This window comes from Hyla sarda, chromosome 5, assembly GCF_029499605.1.
Source record: "Hyla sarda isolate aHylSar1 chromosome 5, aHylSar1.hap1, whole genome shotgun sequence".
NCBI lineage: Eukaryota > Metazoa > Chordata > Amphibia > Anura > Hylidae > Hyla > Hyla sarda.
The window spans coordinates 287192648-287216096 of NC_079193.1; the positions used below are offsets into that span (position 1 = coordinate 287192648).

The 23449-nt window shown below is 39.1% G+C and overlaps 1 protein-coding gene across 3 annotated transcripts in view; it reads right to left on the minus strand.

Annotated features, from left to right (window-relative positions):
- Positions 1 to 4832: 4832 nt before the first annotated feature.
- RB1CC1 (RB1 inducible coiled-coil 1) overlaps positions 4833 to 23449 on the minus strand; it is a 153615-nt gene continuing 134998 nt past the window's right edge. For 2 of the 3 annotated variants that reach the window (XM_056521912.1, XM_056521913.1), the window contains exons 21-23: positions 15855 to 15991; positions 7701 to 7771; positions 4833 to 5956 (exon numbers count right to left, since the gene is read on the minus strand). In XM_056521912.1, the coding sequence (XP_056377887.1) occupies positions 5879 to 5956; positions 7701 to 7771; positions 15855 to 15991 (286 nt within the window). In that variant the 3' untranslated portion in view covers positions 4833 to 5878. The remainder of the gene's footprint in view (positions 5957 to 7700; positions 7772 to 15854; positions 15992 to 23449) is intronic. The other variant, XM_056521914.1, reaches the window with a different exon arrangement.

Sequence of the window (23449 nt, forward strand, 5' to 3'; positions counted from 1 at the left end):
TCCTTATTTTACACACTATGGCATATTTATCCATTTTCATTTTAATACTATAAAGTAGATTTATCATTCTTTTCACACGCATGGCTTTTATATGACAATTTTTTTTTGAACTTACATTTGCTTAAGTATGACTTATCAAATAGTCACACGACCTTGATAAATCACACGTAAGCAAAAACCGGGAAACCCACTTACAAAAGCATTTTTTAAAGCAGAAAAAATAGCTGCAGTTCTTTATCTACCCTTTATTACCAGTAGCATTGCTATAGAGTGCATGCCCACACAGCTAAATGGCTGATAGTGGGTTGAGGGTGTCCGTGCAGAGCTCCCGTGTTCAAGCGGCGGGGATTATGAATTATGACACTGTATACAGTATTCACCGCCGCGAGCACAGTGGAGCTGCATGTGCCGCCGGCTTTTACAGTTAATAAATGCTGATCACAGCGTCTCTGGATAATGACCTGCTGCGATCTGCACCTAAGCCCATGGACTATAATGCCCATCATGGACAGAGTCTGTCTATGATGGGAGTAGTAGTCCTAAAACGTGTGTTGGTCCCTCGCTGCGCTATCTGTGAAGTATACTACCAGCAGCGTATCTGGTGGCCGGGAAGCGGGCAGCATTGCGCTGTCTTCCCGGCCAGAAGCATGATACACTGCTGAAAGTATATTTTACAGATAGCCCTGCAAGGGGGCAATATATAGGTAGCGCAGCGGGAAGCGTTAAAGTGGGTGTTAATGTTCTTTTCTTCAGATGTATACACTTTCTGTAAGCCAGGTTGGACCTGGAATACATATGCCAGTTTTAAACGGAGATGAGACTTTTTTTCTTCACAAATAGCGACATTTGATAAATACATGACTACTGCAAAGTACAAAAAAAAATTACTACGTGAGAAGATTTCAGAAATGTTTGTTGGGATAAGCAAAAGTCGCAGTATGTATAGGAAACGTGCAACTTTTTAATGCAAAAAATATATACTTCAGAGCTTGATAAATTTCCTATGTGTTTACTAGTGCTTCCTCTATGGAATATGCCCGCTGATTTTTCTCCTGCATCTCTTTTTATGTGCTTGTGCTTGCCCTACCATCCCCACTTTTCTGTATTTGTCACATCAGTGCCTTTGTTTTAAACATTTCATATTTTAAATGTTTGTCTTGTATTTTGATACATGTTTAATAAACTAATCATTTTACACTATTGGTTCTATTTTTGTTGGTATATATCTTTGAAGTGAACCTATTGTGGTTTAAACATTATTTATTTATTGGAGGTATACTAAAATTAAACTGTTTGGACACATCCATAAACGCTACATGTGGAGAGGAGTCAACAAGGCCTATGATGAAAGGTACACCATTACTACTGTGAAACATGGTGGTGGATCACTGATGTTTTGGGGATGTGTGAGCTACAAAGGCACAGGAAATTTGGTCAGAATTGATGGCAATATGAATGCAGTAATGTGTCATCAAATACTGGCAGACAATTTGCACTCATCATCCAGGAAGCTGGGCATGGGACGTACTTGGACATTCCAACATGACAATGATCCAAAACACAAAACCAAGTCGACCTGTCATTGGCTACAGCAAAATAAAGTGAAGGTTCTGGAGTGGCCATCTCAGCCTCCAGACCTCAATATCAATGAGCCACTCTGGGGAGACCTCAAATGTGCAGTTCATGCAAGTCAGACCAAAAATTTAGGGGAACTGGAGGCTTTTTGCCAGGAAGAATGGGCAGCTTTGCCATCTGAGAAGATAAAGAGCCTCATCCACAGCTACCAAAGACATTAAGCTGTCAATGATGTTAAAGGGGGCAATACACGGTATTAAGAACTGGGGTATGTAAACTTTTGATAAGGGTCATTTGGGTAGTTTGTGTTGGGATTATGATTTAACCTGTCCAGGGCCAAGGGCGTACAGGTATGCCCTCAGACCCTGGTACTTATGGACCAAGGGTGTGCATGTACACCCTGGTCCCATTAACAAGACTTAAACCGTTCTCACCAGTGGAGAACGGGTTAAACCTGGTGGGTCCTGGTTGCTACGGGCAGCAATGACCCACGGCTAATGCTGGGCAACGCCGATCGGGCCGATGCCCGGCATTAACCCTTTAGACGCAGCAATCGAAGTTGATTGTGGTGTCTAAAATGAAACTGAAACTATCTCGGCAGTTCAGCAGAACTAATCGGGACTATCGCAACAAAATCACGGTGTACAGATCAGCTTACCAGACGACGAAAGGGTCACCTGGCTCTTCATCTTCAGTCCGGCGATCTGCTGCTCCAAGCCTAGAGCAGCAGAGTGCCAAGAACACACATGCTATGGCATAGCATTGATCAGTATAGGCAATCAGAAGATTAAATGTTGTAGCCCACTGGTGGGGAGTAAAAAAAAAAAAAAAAAAAAGTTAATAAAAGTGAATTAACCCCTTCTTTATTAAAAGTTTAAATTACCTCCTTTTCCAATTTTTTTTTTTATAAAATAATGTTATAAAAATAATCATATGAGGTATCACTGCGTGCATTAGTGTCTGAACTAATAAAATATTAGGTTAGCTAAACCGCAAGGTCGATGGCGTACACATCAAAAAATGCACAATTTTGGACTTTGTTTTTTTTTTGCACTTCATATACCATAAAAAACTTATAAAAAGAGGTCAAAGAGTCCCATTAACCTCTTCAGGACACAGGGCGTATGGATACGCCCTGCATTCCGAGTCCTTAAGGACCGAGGGCGTATCCATACGCCCGTGGGAAATCCGGTCCCCACCGCTAGCCGCTATCATTCAGCAGGCACCCTGGCACATCGCCCAAGGGGGTCCTGAGACCCCCCATGTCGGCGATCGGAGAAAATCGCATGTCAATTCAGACATGCAATTTTCTCCAATTCTGGGCTGATCGGGTCTCTGGTGGCCCGATTACCCGGAAAATAGGGCTGATCGGAGCTGTAAGCAAAAGCCCTGATCAGCCTAAAGGATAGGAGTGAGGTCGCAAAGCTGAGATCTCCTCCTATTCCCTGCCATTACTCAGAACTGAGTTCTGACCAATGGCAGCGCAGGACAGGGGGTTGCCATGGCAACCCCCCGTTCTGCCCGCCCCTGGATGTCGAGGGGCTCTGGGAAGAAGATGGAGGCCGTACCTGCAGGAGAAGATGTCTGGGGACCTGGGATCTTCGCTGGAGCCTGCTGGATCTTTGCTCAGGTAGGAAATCGACAGTGGGGGTGGGGGGGATTGAAAGTGAAAGCACTTTGGCAACCACTAGGGGGGCCAAACTGCAACTCCCAGCATGCCCAGACAGCCAAAGGCTGTCTGGGCATGCTTGGAGTTGTAGTTTTGCAACATCTGGAGGGTCACAGTTTGGAGACCACTGTTACAGTGGTGCCCAAACAGTAGCCCTCCAGAGGTTGCCAAACTACAACTCTCAGCATGCCTCGACTGCCCAGGCATGCTGGGAGTTGTAGTTCTGTAACATCTGTCCCTTCAGATTTAGCAATTTTCATGACATTTTTGAAAATTGCTGCTCTACTTTTTTCAAAAAGCAAAAGCATGTCCATTTTATGATGCCAACATAAAGTGGACATATTGTATTTGTGAAGAAAAATAAAATTTATTTGGAATATCAATTTTCCTTATAATTAGAGAGCTTCAAAGTTAGAAAAATTTCAAAATTTTCATGAAATTTTGGGATTTTTCACCAAAAAAGGATGCAATTAATGCCAAAAATTTACCACCAAAATAAAGTAGAATATGTCACGAAAAAACAATCTCAGAAACAGAATATTCGGTAAAAGCGTTTTCGCGTTATTAATTCGTAAAGTGACGGTGGTCAGAATTACGAAAAAGGGCTCAGTCCTTAAGGTGAAAAAGTGCTGCGTCCTTAAGGGGTTAAAACAAAAATAGTACCGATAAAAACAACAGAACACGACGCAAAAAATGAGCCATCATATAGCCCCGTATGAGGAAAAATAAAAAAGTTATAGTGGTCAGAAAATGACAATTTTAAACATACTAATTTTGGTGCATGTAGTTAAAATAAACTAAAACCTACATAAATTGGGTATCTTTGTAACTGTATGGACCTACAGAATAAAGATAAGGTGTCATTTTTACCGAAAATTGCTGTGTAGAAATTTTTACAATTTTACCCCACAAATATATTTTTTGGTTTTGTAATTAAATGATTGATGTCTTTTCAAAGTACAATTGGTGGCGCAAAACACAATCCCTTATATGGGTCTGTAGGTGCAAAATTCAAAGTGGTACAATTTTTAGAAGGAGAGGATGAAAAAACTAAAGTGTAAAAACAAAAATTGGCCTGGTCCTTAAGGTGAAAATGGGCTTGGTCCTTGACAATAAATGGCTTAAGCCAAACACTAACCATGAGTGAAAGAAAAGTTTTATCATTCATATTCTCTGAACAATGGTTAAGAAATGATAAATTCTGCAAGGGTATGTAAACTTATGAGCACAACTAAATATGTTGGGATTTTTTTTCCAGATGGCCGTGGTAGTTAATGAGTAAATTTATTTCTTATAACCTTATTGCCAAATATATAAAGCTATACTAGATTACTGCACTGGTTAATATAGAAAATTATAAAGGCTATGCTCGCTTCTCTATACTTGTGGCAATGAAAGTCTGCAAACCCTCAAGGTGACTACTGTAAAGTAAAACCTGTTGGTTAAACATCGTCTCTCCTACCTCTAACCCCATTAAAATATGAAATAAATATAATAACCTGTCACAAATAAGAAATCCATTTAGTAACCAGTGGCAGTATGTATTCCCCAGTAAAATAGAAATGTTCAGTTAGTAAACCAAAGTACACAATTTTTCCCTTGTTTTATTGGAAAACATTACTAGAGCATAACATTTCACATAACTTAGATGCATGAATAAAATTATGCACAATAATAGTGTTTTATTATATGTACAGTATACATATTTTTTTAAAAGACAGATTTTCAAACATTTACAGTTTTAAATCTTTATTGTTTTAAAACTCTACATGTCTTTGCAATACAATAATTTGTTACTTGAGTATGGTTAATGTACAATGAAGTTCAACCATAAAATACAATTTTATCAATATGATCTATTTAACATAACAAAGGATTTCTGTATGGCTGGGGTTGCTTTAGCATGGTTTATGCCATGTAGTGCTGTATACATTCTTCCCTTCAAAATGTCCTAAAGAAATCAACCAAAAGTGCATTGGAAAGCTGCATCAACCAGCCAATAAAATTCATATGTTTTCCTTTATGATATTACCAAGCCATATTTCAGGTAAATGAACAAATTCCAATATATCATACGTTTTTGCATTTTTATTTTATATTTTTTTAATTTTTTTTTTTTTTTACTTAGGCAAACTCATAGTAAATAAAATGGTGATTATCTGCATGCCAAATACACTCCCCTTTGCTGTAAAATTTACACAGGTTATAAAGGACGTGTTGAAGAGTGCCAGTACTTAAGATAAATGTGTTTCACAAGGAGACAAATGCTGGTAATAATGGTAACTAACATTTTACATCTAAGTACAAGCTAATTTATATTTATCAGGCAGAAAATGTGGCTTAAATTAAAAAGAAAAAAACTTTATATCACTTGCTCTTTGAAAAAACAAACATGTCTTGGTCCACATTATTAAGTAGTTTGGATGACAGAAAACCAGGGGCAGATATGCATAACCTCTCATGTAAGATTTACATTTCTAAACATAAAAACCCAAAAAAGAAATTATCATACAACACCATTAAGGACCTGAACTCCAATCTTTATAGATAAAGGACGAGCAGCTGTTTAGGCTACGGATATATGTGGATAAAAAAGCAGGGTATAAGTGTGTGACAGTAGTGTAGGAGGGTAGTTTAGACTTTCTTGTTCCATGGCACTGCTTTCACGCGATAAAACTTTGTACCCAGGGGAACCTTAAATCGGTTTTGAGCCTGAAATAAGGACATACAAAAACATGTTACTTTGTAACCACAGCAGAAATTTGAAAAGGACATAGGTTAGAACAAATAGTGTAAAAAATTATAACTTTTTGCACGGAAGTTAGTACGTTTAAATTTGTCCTCTTATGAACCCTATAACTTTTTTATTCTTCCGTATACGGGGATGTGTGAGAGCTCATTTTTTTCCACCATGATCTGCAGTTTTTTTGACCATTTGGTTTAATTAAGGGTATATTTTTATAGTTCGGACATTTACACATGCGGCGATGCCATGTACAGTATGTTTATTTTTATGTACATATTTTTTTAACCCCTTAAGAACCAAGACCATTTTGGCCTTATATGGGCACTGTCAGATACAAAAACTTATTATATGTTGTACATCTTGGCAAAACATTAACATTTCTAATATATTTCATTAAAAAATGCATTTCCTTTTTATAGAAATCATGGCTTATAAAAGCATGGCTTTTTCCAAGCTGAAGCACAGGCATGGACAAAGTCCAGTAAGTGAGGGTGGGCTAGCACTCCCCTGTGCTCTCTCCTGTCTGATAGTACTTCTCTGTACTCTCTCCTGTCTGATAGCACTCCTCTGTGCTCTCTACTGTCTGATAGTACTCCTCTGTACTCTCTCCTGTCTGATAGCACTCCTCTGTGCTCTCTCCTGTCTGATAGGACTCCTCTGTGCTCTCTCCTGTCTGATAGGACTCCTCTGTGCTCTTTCCTGTCTGATAGTACTCCTCTTTGCTCTCCTCTCTCCTGTCTGATAGTACTCCTCTGTGCTCTCTCCTGTCTGATAGTACTCCTCTGTGCTCTCTCCTGTCTGATAGTACTCTTCTGTGCTCTATCCTGTCTGATAGTACTGCTCTGTTCTCTCTCCTGTCTGATAGTACTGCTCTGTTCTCTCTCCTGTCTGATGATAGCACTTCTCTGTGCTCTCTCCTGTCTGATAGCAATCCTCTGTGCTCCGTCCTATGTGATAGTACTCCTCTGTGCTATCTCCTGTCTGATGATAGTACTTCTCTGTGCTCTCTCCTGTCTGATGACAGTACTTCTCTGTGCTCTCCTGTCTGATAGCACTCCTCTGTGCTCTCTCCTGTATGATAGTACTCCTCTGTGCTCTCTCCTGTCTGATAGTACTCCTCTGTGCCCTCTCCTGTCTGATAGTACTCCTCTGTGCTCTCTCCAGTCAAATAGCACTCCTCTGTTCTTCTGTTCTCTCTCCTGTCTGATAGTACTCCTCTGTGCTCTCTCCCATGATATATATATATATATATATATATATATATATATATATCTCATGGGACAAATCAAAACTGCCTGAATAACATGTCAAGATTTTTTTTTTCTTTTAATAATAATAAAATTTTAAAGGCGTACTCCGGTTAAAAACTTTCTAATATGGACAGAGGTGTCAGCAGAGAGCACTGTGGTCAGAACGAAAAGAGCTCCGGAATTTTATAGAAGTAAATTACAATCTGTTTAACGTTCTGGGACCAGTTGATTTAGAAAAAAAAAAAATTGTTTTTCACCGGAGTACCCCTTTAAATGACTGTATGAAAGATGCGATCAACCGGTGAACACGTGTTTTCTTGTTCATAAGCTGATGACTTCTACTTTTACATGGGCCAGTTATCCAAAACAAGCTTTCCTATGAATGTCTGGGTCCACACATTCACAGATTAATATGTGATAGAGATCTAAAATGAATTGCAGCTTATGGATTTAAATTTACCTTTTTAGCTTGGCAGTACTCCTTTTCCATTACCTTACCAAGTACCCAGGGTCTTCTAGAGGAACCAGATGCTACAAGGAAACATACATAAAACACAATAAGTAATACATTTTCAAATGAAAGTGCAATTAAGTATTGATTTGAAAACAAAGTCACAAGTAGTATACAACAAAATCTGAAAGTTTAGCTTCCCTGGAGGAGGAATAGGAACTTTAGGTGACCCTACCACCCAGACTTTGGGGTAACTATCACAAACACATGTGTTTTTGCAACATAACAGACTTAAAGGGGTACCCTGCCCCTAGACATCTTAACCCCTATCCAAAGGATTGGGGATAAGATGTCTGAATGCGGGGGCCCTGCCGCTGGGAACCCCCGCAATCTCTCCTGCAGCACCCCTGTCATCTGGTGCATGGAGCGAGCTTTGCTCCATGCCTGATGACTGGCGATACAGGGGCCTGAGTATTGTGACATTAGGGCTCGGCCCCTCATGACATTACGCCCCGCCCCTTAATGCAAGTCTTTGGGAGGGGGTGTGGTGGCCATCACGTCCCCTCCCATAAACTTGAATTAAGGGGGTGGGGTGTGATGTCACGAGGGGCAGAGCTGTGATGTCACAATCCTCTGGCCCCTGCATTGCCAGTAATCAGGCACGGAGCAAAGCTCGCTCCATGCACCAGATGACAGGTGCTGCAGGAGAGATCACAGGGGTATAATATGCATTGCTGGGACAAGACTGCTCCTTATATAATGTTATTGGCTAAGATTATATAAAACTACTTATAATGGATAATGATAACAGATGATTTTTGTTGCTTGGCAGTCTTGCATGACCAACTACTAATAACATATTTTGTTCTGGTTATTGAAAATTCAACAAAAATATATGAAAAAAATAATATGAAAGCCTGTAAACAATATTTTATGTATCGAGAAAGCAAAGGACACAAAAGCGCAAACTTCATCACAATACACATTAAAGAGCTTGTAGCTAGTACCTCAAGAGCTGAGCCAAAACGGACTTTAAAGCCCAACAGAATTTTTTTTGTCAGTGTTCCATATTCCACATACACATAGTGCTATGAGTTACACTGAAGAATCCAGTGACTTTAAATGTGAAGTTGTCATATGATGTAGGTTTGTAACATTTCTGATCTCCTAGATGTGCTCCAGTAAACTATAAGTGTTATTATTGTGGAATGAAGGCATCTTGCAGTCCAGTAGTGTCTGACCACACAAAATTATATAATGGGAATGCAAATAATATTTAGGTTTTACTGTTTACTGTCCCCACCGCTTGTCAAAACACTTATACAACTGGGATCAGAGTTTTCTCAGATCTTGCCTGTCAGATAAAAATGGCTGCTGCATCACTATGCTGATCCTCTGTTCCAGTTTAGTCCACATTTATCAAAGGGTTTATACCAGTTTTTTTTTCATTAAAAGCAATGTTAAAGGGGTATTCCAGTAAAAACAATTTATTCATATCAACATCTGTCTGTTTGAACTGCCCAGAGTAGGAGCAAATTTCCTGCTCTGGAAAGTTCCTCAGACAGACAGAGGTGTCAGCAGAGAGCACTGTTGTCAGACAGAAAAGAACAACTCAACTCCAACAGCTGGTTCTGGAAGGATTAAGATGATTTAATAGAAGTAATTTACAAATTTGTTTAACTTTTTCTGGAGCCAATTTTTTTTGCTGGAATACCCCTTTAAAAAAAAAAAAAAAAGCCTTTTTTTAATTTATTTTTTTAGAAATTGGAAACTTTTAACTACTTTTTAAATTGTGAAAGGTAACAAGAAAAGTGTCTCCAAGGAAACATATTTTGCTACATTTATTACCTAAATTTAAGGTAAATGGGGCAAATTTATGAGGCAGTACTATACTTGTTTTTAGCAGGTATAGATGTAATTGTTTACATCAATGAGAGATCCAATGGAGTGTAGTTATAAACAGGCATACAATAATAAATGTGGCCCAAATCACTTCCTCTACCTTGCCCACTTTGTTGTAAAATCTGCCAGACATGTAAATGTGGGCCTTTGATTGTCACCCAGCTTTCCCATTTATAAGTATATATGATAAGAAAAATTATTTTAAAAAATTACACACAAGGGTAACAAAGACTTAATATTTATGGGAAAAGTACTTTAATATAGACATGGCATTCTTTACAGTTATGACTTTAGCCTCAGATGACTCCAACATTTCCCTTTGACTTAAGGCACAGTAGGAGTTCTTGAACAATTATTATGTATCATGTTATAATCTTTCTAATCAGTCTGTATTAGAACTGCTACCCTTTAAGGTTAGTCTACCCATTGCCAGACATAGTCCTGCTACTTTATGTTATTTATTTTACCTTAGCTTAAACATAAACTCTGCAGGTTAATGTCCAGCCATAAATACGTGAGTTTATACTCTAAATATTAACTTCAATCTCCTGTCTGGACAGTTAAAATGTTTGAGAACTGGCAAGCAACTATCAGCAGCTAATACCATGTCACTGCAATATCAACAAGCCATATGTCTCCTATGCAAGAGCCTCATTGGTACTGCACTGTGCAGCGTGACAAGGATTGGTATACTGCATGATTAACACAGCCGCAGGCAATGTACATAAGGCATCTACTCCACATATTCATATAATATTGGCCTCATACCCTACCCTTTATCATAATGTCATTTTTAAGGCCAACATTTTGTGGCATTTATTAATAAATCTTGATAGAAACCAGTCGGGTGCTTCATGCTGCCTTAACCACCTGCAGGCTCCCTTATTACAATGAGCTATGATTTACTCTGAAATGCTGCTGCGCTTTTACAGAAGCCATTGTTTAAAGATAAGCTTGGAATGGGACTACTCCCTGCCCTGCTGGGCTTAATTCTGGGATTAAACTATACATAACCGAGTCGTATCAAGGAAGCCCAACATGATTTCGGACAACCCCTTCATGTATAACAGTAAGCTGCTAAGCCTACTCAAGTGGTTACGGCATCCAGTCAAGGTCTCATCTTTTAAGACTATGGCTATATAGGGGATTTTGGAGCTCAATATTCCCTAAAAAGTGTGGTGAACATCTAAAATATATGTTTAGAAAATAACTGGGTAGAGCTTTGAACCTAATGAGGGAGTACCACTTTTCAACCCCTTAAAAAACAAAAAGCAGTGGTCAAAGAAATACATTGGTCTTTAAATGGGCACTGTCAGCTACAAAAACTTTTGATATGTTGTAAAGCATGCAAAACCAGTAGGTTTTGCAATTGCTTTCATTAGAAAAATTTTCAGTATTTCATACTGAAAAAGCCAATCAAAGAACTGTCCCCCTGCCTGCTTGGACACATACTATTCTAAAAACAGGAGAGAAGGTGCTTCATAGGGTAATACCACCGGAGATAGGGGGGGAGGGGAGAGTAAAAGCTGATTTAAAACTGCTCACCCTGGGTGGTTGTGTAGCAACATACACAACAATGGGGATAGCTTGGATATAATGGTCCGTCTGCAGCCCTCCTGGTGTGGAGTCCACAAAGTGTACATGCGAGAGAAGGCTTCAGTAAGGAGTAGAGGAGTACGTTGGCACTGAACGGACCCAGGACACAGCAGGTAGGAAAATAAAATACAGTTTATTTGATGCAACGCGTTTCCCTGCGCAAGCGCAGATTCATCAGGCATGCCTGATGAATCTGCGCTTGCGCAGGGAAACGTGTTGCATCAAATAAACTGGATTTTATTTTCCTACCTGCTGTGTCCTGGGTCCGTTCAGCGCCGACGTACTCCTGTACTCCTTACTGAAGCCTTCTCTCGCATGGACACATACTAGTCGTACTGTGTCCATGCGTCATGGTTGATTGACAGCTGTTGATTGACAGCTTGATTGACAGCTGTGAGCGCAGTGCTCACAGCTGGAGGAAAAATCCTCCCACTGTCAGCTTGTGTCCCGCTACTGTCAGTGAGGACAAGCTGGGAGTTGTAGTTTTGCTAATGCTAGGGAGATGTGAGCAGACAGCATATGAGGGAGGGGGCGGAGACCTGCAGTGAGGCCACGCCACCTCCCTTTGAGAGGAATTCAGACTAGTGAGCTAAATTAAAAGTGTAATAAAAAAATAAGTAAAGGTGCTAGATGGTGTACATGGTCAGGATTAGGTACTGAGTGATATATTTAAAAAAAAAAATTTTTGTTGGATCTGATGGCTACACTTTAAATGGTAGCAGGAGAACAGTTGCAGTGAATTTCAATGCCTTGTTGGTGGTCTTTACTAGAGATGGGCGAATCGAAGCTGACAAAGTTGAATTCATTCCGAATTTCACAAGAAATTTGATTCTGAACTAATCCAAATTTCCTTGCGCTTCGTGGTAACAAACCGCTTAATTCACTACATTTTTTGCGGGCCGGGGGGCTAAAATGGCGGCTACACGTGTGAGGGCATGGGGCAAGGAAGTCTGGGAAAGTGGGTAGGCGGGATCACACTGAATAAGCAGCCAGCCAGCCTAGTGATGTCACAGCCCGATATATTTGGCAGCCATTGCCGAAGATGAGCATTTCCCCTTTTGCTGAGAGAGCAGCGACTGTGTGTGCGCATTAATCACCGTTACTGACAATACCATTCACTTCAAGCCTGCTAATCCATTCACCTCAAGCCTGCATTTGTTCTGGCTAGACAGAGAGCAGACACTGTGTGGTCACTAATCAGCATTACTGACAATACAGATCAGCACAGGGGAAATCCATTGACCTCAAGCCCGCATCACTGCAGGCAGGCAGAGTTTAGAAGTCGTTTCATAGTCTGCCAATTGAGATCATCACAGGAAGCACTCCTCATTCAAAGACTGCAAGCAAGAATTGTGACGCCATATGGCCTCCTGACCCTGGTAACACATCCAGACTCTGTCATTGTGCCGCTCTGTGGCAGTGATTCTTATAGCGACACCTGTAATCTGCATGTCGTACTGAATAACAGTATTATTTCATTACCCCAGTGCACTCCCTATGCGTGTTACGGCAAGGCAAAGTGTTCTACACCCCTATTGAGGCTCTTTATAGCCCAGAAATAGCCATTTCAATAGCGATTCGCCGCAAATATATTTGGATCTAATTGAATTTTTTGAAAAATTCGATGAATCGGCTGAATCGAATTTTTTAAAAATTTGCCCATCTCTAGTCTTTACTATTAAAAGTTGCTTCAACCAAAAAAGAAAGTTATATTATAGATGTACTAGGAAATTATTCCTAATATATTAGTAACTTGGCCTAAAAAGATGACTTCTGACTTTAAACAATGGAATCTAATATACTGAAGCGACCAGCATGCTTCCATGCTTATAAAAAAAAAAAGTGAAATTTGACAGAACATTTTGGTTATGAAGAACATTCTTGAAATTAAATGACTATCTAAAAATAGCTATCTGCCATATGTTTGCCTGTAGTGTTTAAAAGTTAAAGATAAGGCTTGACATGATATAATATTAGCTGTTGCTGTGCCATTACACAAATAACCTTTTACTCTTAGGAATATTCTATAGATAATGGATAGATATAGCATCCGAATCCTCTGCTAGCACATCATTCTGAGATGGCCGACTCATATCCAAAAATGTTTTCAATGTCAGGGACCTCTGCACATTAACCACAGATAACACTATCTTTTTTTTTTTTTTTTTATGTCAACAAGATTTTAGTCTTGTGAGATAAAACCATTTCAACAAAAAATATTCTAAATAGTTCCAGTTTGTGAATAAAACCAGATGAGGAAAATAACTGGATTGTTTTCCAACGTGATGAGCTGTTAGCATGAAAACAAGTCTTTCCTCTATTCACTGCTTTTTATTACCAATTACAGGATAGAAGCATTTCTCACAGAATACTGTATAAGTGTCCCTCTCCTTATCTGTTCTCTGGCGGGAATACAATAATTTGGAGAGAACACAGATATGTAGTTTATATTATATGAGTAGCAGTAGTTATAGGAGTGAATATCCAATCAAAATACAGTGTACAGTATACCTTCACTTTTAGCTTAAATGTTGCAAGTAAGAGCAGCTTTTTGTGTATCATAGCTGGCATGTGGGGTTTTGCAATAACTGTACTATGTCTATATTGGAGTTAAACCTTACTAAAAGACACAACACAATGTTCACGATTGTAGATCTACAACAGCTGGAGAGCCACTGGTTGGAGAACCATGTAGCCTTACAATTTCCATTCATACTGAAGAACCAACTAGCCATAATTCCATTATGAAGTACAATATTTGGGCACAACAAATTTGTGTTTATCAAGCTGCATGTTTATAGCCTGGTGTCATTTCTTTTGATGAAGCATCTGATGATGTGAACACTAATGTAGCCATGATCTTAGCTTATTAATTACATAAGGAGCTCTCCATTCAATATTTTATATATACCCTGAGACTCCGTGTATTCATATTATATTTGCACATAATATATTATCCTTATAGTTAGTATGAGCTAAAAGTTGATAGGAGTAATAAGAATATTGTATTAAGTTAGGGGTACATTGGGGAGTTGGTGGCCAGTTGCCTAGTCAAATATATGACAAGAAAAGCCTGTCTTGCAAAGCCCAATTTTTGCCGCTTGATGCTATCTTGTGCATGTCCCTCCATCACTTTTAAACTTCTGGTGGAAGAGATGCAGCCTGCAACATTTTGAGTGGCAGCCATTAAAGGGGTTCTCTAGTGAAATTTATTATTTTCTATTGACCGCAGCCACCTTTTCCACCTCTCTCTGGTAGCTCCGGTATAAAGGAGCCTTGTCCGTGGCTGGTGACTCCCCCTGAGCTGCAGATCATAGCATCTACAGCTGATGGAACTGACTGCGCCGCTCGCCAATCACTGGTCAAGAAGGGACACAGCTATGGTCAGTGATTGGCTGAGCAGCGCAGTGACGCCACGTCTACAGCTCCAAACGTCCTTAGAAATAAGACTGTCAATGGAAACTGGCCGGAGACAGGTCGTCCTGATACCAGAGCTAAGAGGGAGCGAAGAAAGGTAAGTTAAAGTTTATTTTAATAGGCAGGCGGTGGCAATTGCAAAATAATAAATTTAACTGGACCCCTTTAAAAGGTCCAAAATTGGTTGATGTGCTAATTGGATGTAAGATGCCATCCTGAAAACCATTATCTGGTATACCATGTCCAAATCTATTCCTGAATAAGCAGTTGCTCACTATTACAATTCCCAAAATCTATTGCTTCTTCTCAGATCTTCATAACAACCCTTTTACCCTGCCCACTCCCCTCCAACAGCACTGTCAATTGCCCACCCAGAGTTGATGTAGAGCATTGCATTGCAACACAAAAAACATTGCACCTGCTGTATCTATTTCCTGGCTGCTCCTGTGCTTATGGCATTGTTCAGCACAAGGTGGCACGGTATACACAAACCTCATATTTCAAGTAAAAACATGCTGAAGCCAGTACAATTTCTAGGGGTGATAGTTTTATTTAAACACAATTTTCTAATGAGAGAATACCCCTTTTAGTACCAGTGAGTCTACAACACTCCCATGTCTATCTGGAAATAGCAGCAGTTTATGCTGCAGAGCTGTGTGTGTGTGGGAGAGCCCCAATCATTGTACATATATGCTGTACTGTAGATAAGGAAGTTTGTGAAAATAAATTAAAAGTATCTGGCACACATTAAAGGGAACCTATCATCAGATTTTACCATACATAATGCGTGGGAATACATTTTATATGGTAAAACCTTCTTCCTCCCCATTCCCAAGAGACATTCCTGCCGGCAGGGATGGTGAGGATAAACAGTTTAACGAGACCCCTATTGGCCCTGTAAGTAATCTCTTGGGCAGGGAGCTATACTCACCTCAGATTTCAAGAATAGAATCAAATAGTGTAGATATAACTGTATTCTATGTTTATCTTGAAGGAGTATATTTCTTTGTAGAATATCATATAAATTGTAATTTAAACTAAAAATATCTTAACACTTTAAAGTCAAAATTGATAATGTAACCCAAAAAAAATAAAAATAAATATATATATATATATATATATATATATATATACACACACACATCATCTCCAAGATTTAAGTTAACATTTCTGCAAATACTGTCCATCATGAAACATACACATATAATGAGCTTTAATAGCACTGAAATACATATAGGTGACACTTACCACACTCACCTGGCTTAAGATCTAATGCCGAAAGTGATTCTGAATGCAAGAAATACAGTGTTGGGCTGACTGTGAATAATACATAATTGTCGTGACGTTCATCCAAGATAATAAGGACCAAATCCCCAACCTGGAAGCTGTTAAGATATGAACGCAAGGAAGAATATGTTTTAAGTTTGAACATGACAGCGCTTTTTGTGACCGGATATTGAAGTCGTGGGTCATTTTTTTTTTATAACTTCTTTGCAATTTTTTTTAAGAAGAAATCTCATTTATCAGTTGTCAAATTAATGAAAATGCTAACATCAATGTATATGACGAAAAAGCCTTTAACAAAGCGAAGTATCACCAGCTTCCAAATTTTTTTTTACTAAATATCGAAAACTTTATAATGTAATCTTAAAAAGGGAATATGAATTTTTATCAGTGTTAAAAAAAAAAAAAAAAATAATAAAATAAATGTTGCAAAGGAACCAGTAAATGTAGATATTCATAGGCTTATGACATCAATTTATAACCACTCAGTTGTCATGCATATTAAACAGCAGACAGTGGGAACCAAGGATAAGTGAAATTTTAGGGGCTGTGAAATCAAGATAATTCCAAGCAACAAAATAAGAGTTTTTGGCAGTAGTTAGATTTTATGTGACTGTCCGAATGAATTGACTGCTGCTGACTCACTCCGATCAGATGGTTTCACCAGAAGAAGCATGACCCCCTCCAAATTTAAGTTATATATCCTATGTATGTAGACATATGGAAATGGGGTTTTCGAAAAAGGGCACATTAAAAGTTAGAGTGCATCTCTAATAATTCTGCTTCAGGACACTTCTGGGTGGGTAAAAATACACTTTTGTCACCAGAAAAAGATTATAGAAATCTATGTATCAACTCGATATTGACTCGATTCAAAGTCTCATATGGCAACATTTAGTCAGGGCTGGGTCCAGAGGTAGGTGCACACAGGTATGTTTTCTCCATATATGTTACTGAGCTTAAAACCGGTTCTGAATTTAATCCCATTGCTGCATTTGGGGCTGGCAGGGCCCAGCAGAGCCTCATTTTGCATAGTTGCTAATGGTGATGACCATTTTTATGATTGATTTTTCGTTTTGGTGTTGGTATACACAGGCACTGTTATATTGGTGGATTTTAATAGAGACCAATTTAAAGTTAAGTATTAAGCACACCTTTTGTTAGAACACTCCTTAGTTGTTCATAACTATAATTTGATCTTTAATGCTGAGGTGGAAATTCCTTTATCTGGTTGAGACGCATAACCTATTACAAATATTGCGTTGTATATATTTTGAGCTTAAAATCGAGAAGAAGAAAGCTCCTTTATTCTTTATCATTGGACAGAGTATACATGAGAGTCTATGCCTAATCATTATCTGGGGAAAACAGCTGCTTAGAAATATTCATAAAAAGGAATAAAAAACCAAAAAGACAAATTAAGAAGATTTTGTAGTATATAAATTATTACAGAAATAAAATACTGTTAAGGAGGGGTTTACAGATTATAGAGTAAAATGTTGATGTAAAAATGTATTTATCATTTTTATGAACATGATAAGATTCCACAGGGATTATCAGCCCATAAAATGTTGGCCCTGAATCTCCATATGGTGACACCAAAATATGTAATTTGTCAATAAACACTTTCATTGGTTAATGCAAAGAGGAAGCAACTAAATCAACATTTCTTGGGGAGTTGCAGAAAATGATATAAAAATAGAAACAGTAAATTGATCTGTAGTATGGTGCAGTCCTATATTTATCAGGTAGAAATAGTCTCTATAAAGTGTACACAGCATTTTTTGGATATTGTATCTCTTAGGGTGCATTCACAACCAGTCTCAGAGATACAGCTGGGAAATTTCAAACTCAAAATTTCAACTGATTCGACGCCTGCCCGGCTGGCATACGGTAGCGCCCGGATTTGAAATTTTCCAGCTAGATCCGGCAGCCGGAAATGTAGTGTGATTGCACCCAAACAAGGATACAAATAGGTTGTCCAAGAAAAAAAAAAGTCATTTTTTTTTCCCCAGAAACAGCACCCACATTGTCCATCGGCTGTCCACTTGACTTTTGTAATTTAAGACAACTCCATTTAAGAGACCATCCCTACTGCTGAATCAAAGCTGAATGTTTTAATTAATGGGATTTTGCTGATCTGTGTACACTGCTGAACTTCCGCAGTGGAATTTTGCTGGCGGAATGGAAGAATAAACGTCTTCATTTATTAAGCGAAATTGAGCAACATGACTCATAGAAGTCAATGGGACTGTTCTGTACTACTGTGAAAAGGGCTAAGATTAACAGAAAAACTAGGTAAAGGAAAAGTGGCTATGAGCAGACAAACCAGGACACACAGGCAAAGTAGGAGGCTGATTCTAGGGGAGGTCAGTAGTGCATCAGGAGTGTCAAATACACTGCAGATGTGTGTGACCTTATACCCCATAAGAAAACTCAGTTCTTTTTTATAGAAATCATGACTTATCAAAAACACCACTATTGGTCTTTATACCATTGAGGACATAATCCCGTCTGGCTTCAGCATCATCTTTGTCCAAGCTAAAGCACAGGCAGAAACAAAGTCCAGTAAGCGAATGCGGGACTAGCATTTCTTTGTGCTTACTTCTGTCCTATCAGACTGCAGCATGAAAAAATTGAAAGGGGTTACAGAGCAGTCTGTAGTGACTGGATGAAGAGACCCAGCACAGCAGACTCAGGGAGGAAGATGAATCATGCGGAGTGAGGCCATGCTCCCTCCAATCACAGGGTGAAAAACCAAGTGAGCAACTGAAAAAAAATGTATTCGTGAGAGAAATACGGGTGCTAGACATATACAAATTATATGTACATGGTCAGGATAGGTACTGAGTAACATATAACTTAGGACTTGTGTATCCATAAACGTTTCTACATCCCTTCAATATTATGGCATTTAGATAAAAAAAAATATATTTATATTGATATATCAGCCCAAATATAACCCTAAAAGGAAGGCAACACAAAACAATAATATATGAAGTGCCTAAAGAAACTTCCAAGTTTATTCAGGGACCCAAGTCCTAAAAACTTTTTCCCAGACTGCAACAAGGCTGGAAAGGGAAATACAAAAAAGGAATTTAAAAGACAAAATTTGAATTTCACTGATTATTTACAGATTTACTGAACAGCTTTTGAAGAATGTATTTTGATTTTAGAAATTAAACAAAATCTATAGTAATTGTGGAACTAATGATACAGATTCACCAGAATTCTGGAGTAATCAGCACCAAAAAACACACTTACATGACTTGCGCCACATCGTGGTGCAGTTTAAACTAACTGTCTAAACTGGTCTAAACATAGGCAGCTTCGCATCTTGTTTTTTTTTTTATCTTTTCCTCATTTACAAAATACAAAAACGCTATATTTTTAAGGTAAATATAATGGATTTTTGTTAGTTTATATTATAACAAACAACAAATGCACTTTGCACTAAGACTGTAGTGTGAAGGTTAGTAAAGGAAAAACATCAAGGGTCAAAACACAGTTTAAGGTTTTGCTTCCTCAAACATGCAAACAACATAAATTTTAAGACAAGGTCCCTAAATATCCCCTTCTGTGCAGATATTTTAGGATTTGCATGAGGGGTTTAATTGCAAATGCAATGTATTTCTCCTAATAAAAATGTCAGCGCTTGCATGCAGTTTAATGACTTATTTATAGGATATAAACTTAAGCTATAACTGTATATACTTGTTATTAATATTATGCTGTCAACCTATTTTATGTGTAACTTACCAGATATCTCAACAAAGAGCAGTGGGTTCAGCAAAAAACACTACTTAAAAATGAACCTTAAAGAAAGGAGCCCTAATATTGCTTGCACATTATGACTGTATATGTTATAAACATTTGTATTCTTACAAAGACATTTTGTAACAGGCATTAATTAAATGTTTAGAACCATTTTGCTTTTGCATGATCCTACATATATAGCAAATATATAGAAGTTGACTGTAATAAGACAATCCCTTTAATTTTATCATGCATTTAAGAAAATAGTGAAATCTTACTCATAGTTATTACTTCCATTCTAGATTACACTTAGCACCCTAGTGAACAATCATAATTGATGCTGGATCATCCGATATAGTTTTTTTAGGGCAGATACCGATAATCTGTGGAGGTTAGGGCCGATAGCCGATAATTTATACCGATATTCCGGTATAAGTTATCGGTTATTTATCCCCCCGCGACACCACTGCAGATCATTGACTTAAAGCGGGCGCTTTAAATTAATGAACTGCAGTGGCTTTTGGGGTGCCATAGAGCGCCGCTGCCACCCGCTTCTCTCCCCCTGACTGTCCGGGGGTCCTGAGTCCTATCACCGCAACCGACCCCCCCACCGCTCCCCCTACCTGCCCCACCGCGCCGCGTCGCACCCCCCACCGCACTGCCCTGGCCCCATTGCCTCCCCCATCCCCGGTTTTATAATGACCTGTTCCACTCTACATCTGGCTCGGGTGGCATCCTCCTGAGCTGTCACTGTGCGCACTGACGGTGCGTATGGGGCCGGGGCGGTGTGCGACGCGGTGTGGTGGGGCGGTGCGGGCATTATCAGCAAGGTAATTGCCGGTACCGATAATGCCCAAAATCGTGATTGTCGGCCGATAATATCGGCCAAACCGATAATCGGTCGATCCCTAATATATATATATATATATATATATATATATATGTCTATAGTCATGGCTGTAAATGTTGGCACCCCTAAAATACTTCTAGCATATGAAGTATTTCTCACAGAAAAGGATTGCAGTAACACATGTTTTGCTATACATGTTTTTTTTCCCTTTATGTGTATTGGAACTAAACCAAAAAAGGAGGAAAAAAAGCAAATTGGACATAATGTCACACCAAACTCCAAAACTGGGCTGGACAAAATTATTGGCACCCTTTCAAAATTGTGGAAAAATAAGATCGTTTCAAGCATGTGATGCACCTTTGTCCACAGTGCGCAACATTTATGAAGACGTTTGCAACCCATGACACTGTAGCTAATCTCCCTGGGCATGGACGGAAGGGAAAAATTGATGAAAGGTGTCAACGTAGGATAGTCCTTATGGTGGATAAGCAGCCCCAAACAAGTTTCAAAGATATTAAAGCTGCCCTGCAGGTTCAGGGAGCATCAGTGTCAGAGCAATCTATCCATCGACATTTAAATGAAATGAAACGCTATGGCAAGAGACCCAGGAGGACCCCACTGCTGACACAGAGACTTAAAAAAGCAAGACTACATTTTGCCAAAATGAACTTGAGTAAGCCAATATCCTTCTGGGAAAACATCTTTTGGACAGATGAGACCAAGATAGAGCTTTTTGGTAAAGCACATAATTCTACTGTCTACCGAAAAAGGAATGAGGCCCAAAGAAAAGAACACAGTATCTACAGTGAGAATATGGTGGAGGTTCAATGATGTTTTAGGATTGTCTTGCTGCCTCTGGCACTGGGTGCCTTGAATGTGTGCAAGGCATCATGAAATCTGAGGATTACCAATGGATTTTGGGTCGCACTGTACAGCCCAGTGTCAGAAAGCTGGGTTTGGGTCCGAGATCTTGTGTCTTCCAGCAGGACAATGACCCAAACATATGTCAAAAAGCACCCCAAAGTGGATGGCAAAAAAGTGCTGGAGAGTTCTGAAGTGGCCAGCAATGAATTCAGATCTAAATATCATTGAACACCTGTGAATAAATCTAAAAATTGCTGTTGGGAAAAGGCGCCCTTCCAATAAGAGACATCTGGAGCAGTTTGCAAAGGTAAAGTGGTCCAACATTCCGACTGTGAGGTATAAGAAGCTTATTGATGGTTATAGGAAATTACTGATTTCAGTAACTTTTTTCAAAGGGTGTGCAACCAAATATTAAGTTAAGGGTGCTAATCATTTTGTCCAGACCATTTTCGAAGTTTGGTGTGATATTATGTCCAATTTGCTTTTTTTTCCTCCCTTTTTTGGTTTAGTTCCAATATACACAAATGGAATAAATGTGTGTATAGCAAAACATGTATTACTGCAATCCTTTTCTGTGAGAAATACTTCATTTTCTAGAAAGATTTCAGGGGTGCCAACATTTACGGCCATGACTTTATATATATATATATATATATATATATATATATATATATATATATAAGAGGTCAAGCATTTTCCTCAGGGAGAAGAACACTGCTTCCGGTGTAAAACGGAGATTCAAAAAGGCCATTAGCACTCCGTGGGCTTTCTGGGTAAGGAATATGCAAAGTAACTCATGACACCCCCTTCTCAGATAGCGTGCCCTAAGATCAGCTCTGGCTCCAGTTATAAAGTCTCAGAATCTGAAAGGGATTTTTGCCAAGCCAGAATTCTCCCCAGAAGGGGAGAGGGCCCATCTGCAGACAGCTGTTTTGGGATGCATTCCCCACGTCAGTACAGAGCAGGGTGTTCTGGCTTGGCTGAGGATGAGAGACCTGTGACTAGCTAAAGGGGTCAAGTATTTTCCTCTGGGAGAGGAACACCACATATATATATATATATATATATGCGCATACTCATTGATTTTATGACAGGACTGCATTTGTGGAGAGCAAACGGTGATGAAAGATTAGGATTTCTGCTTTAGTTACTACAGAAGGGGACCACTTTTTCCATATTCCTAATGCAGTATAAGTAAAAAGATGTTTATGATTGATTTCAGTCAAAGACACCCTGGCCTAATCACGGGTCTAATGACCTGAACTGACAGCATCATAAGGAAATACGGCTGTGAACAGCTCTTTTGCAACTTAGCCTTTTATGTGGATCACTAGTTTACATTTTGACATGCATTTCAGTAAAGTAGTAATGACGGCCTTCATTTAAAATTTTTACAGTCATGTAAATTAACTTTTAACACGTCGCATTGATGCGTCAAAGGTTAAGTTGGTTGGGATCTTAGTGCTAGGATTCCCTTTGAGCGTTGAATATAGCTGGGTAAAGAGCGCGGCCGTGTGGATCACTCCCCAGCTCAACACTCTATACAACCGCTTGTAGGTGAAGACCTCAATTCTAAGTCTATGGAGCTCAGGGATATATTATTCTCCCATTATGTTTAAGAGTAATTGTCATTAGGAAAACATTTTGACATGTCCTACCAACATGTAAGAAGCTTTGATCAGCAAAGGTCTGAGTGTATAGCCCTCCGCTGATCCGGAGAACGAACTAGGAGAAGGCCAAGCTGTTGTGCATTCCCCTCCCTGAATGCCACATCCCCCTAGCCTCCACCCCCCCCCCCCTGCCTGTTTCATGTGATTGAGACACACTAATAGACTTAAATGGCGAGTTTGCCTTGAACACGACATGAAGATGGGAGAAGAATGCGCTGAGCGCAAATTTCTCCCGGCTTGTTCTTCTAATCGGTAGAGGTCTGACCGCTCAGAACCTTGCTTGACAGGGAGTACACAAGAGAAGTAGCCAAGCAGGTAGAGTGCTGCTGTTGCAGGGCCGGACAAGTATGGCATATGCAAAATGATAGTACTACCCACTGAATCTTTGTAACTAGCATAATTTCCTGATAAATTCTCAA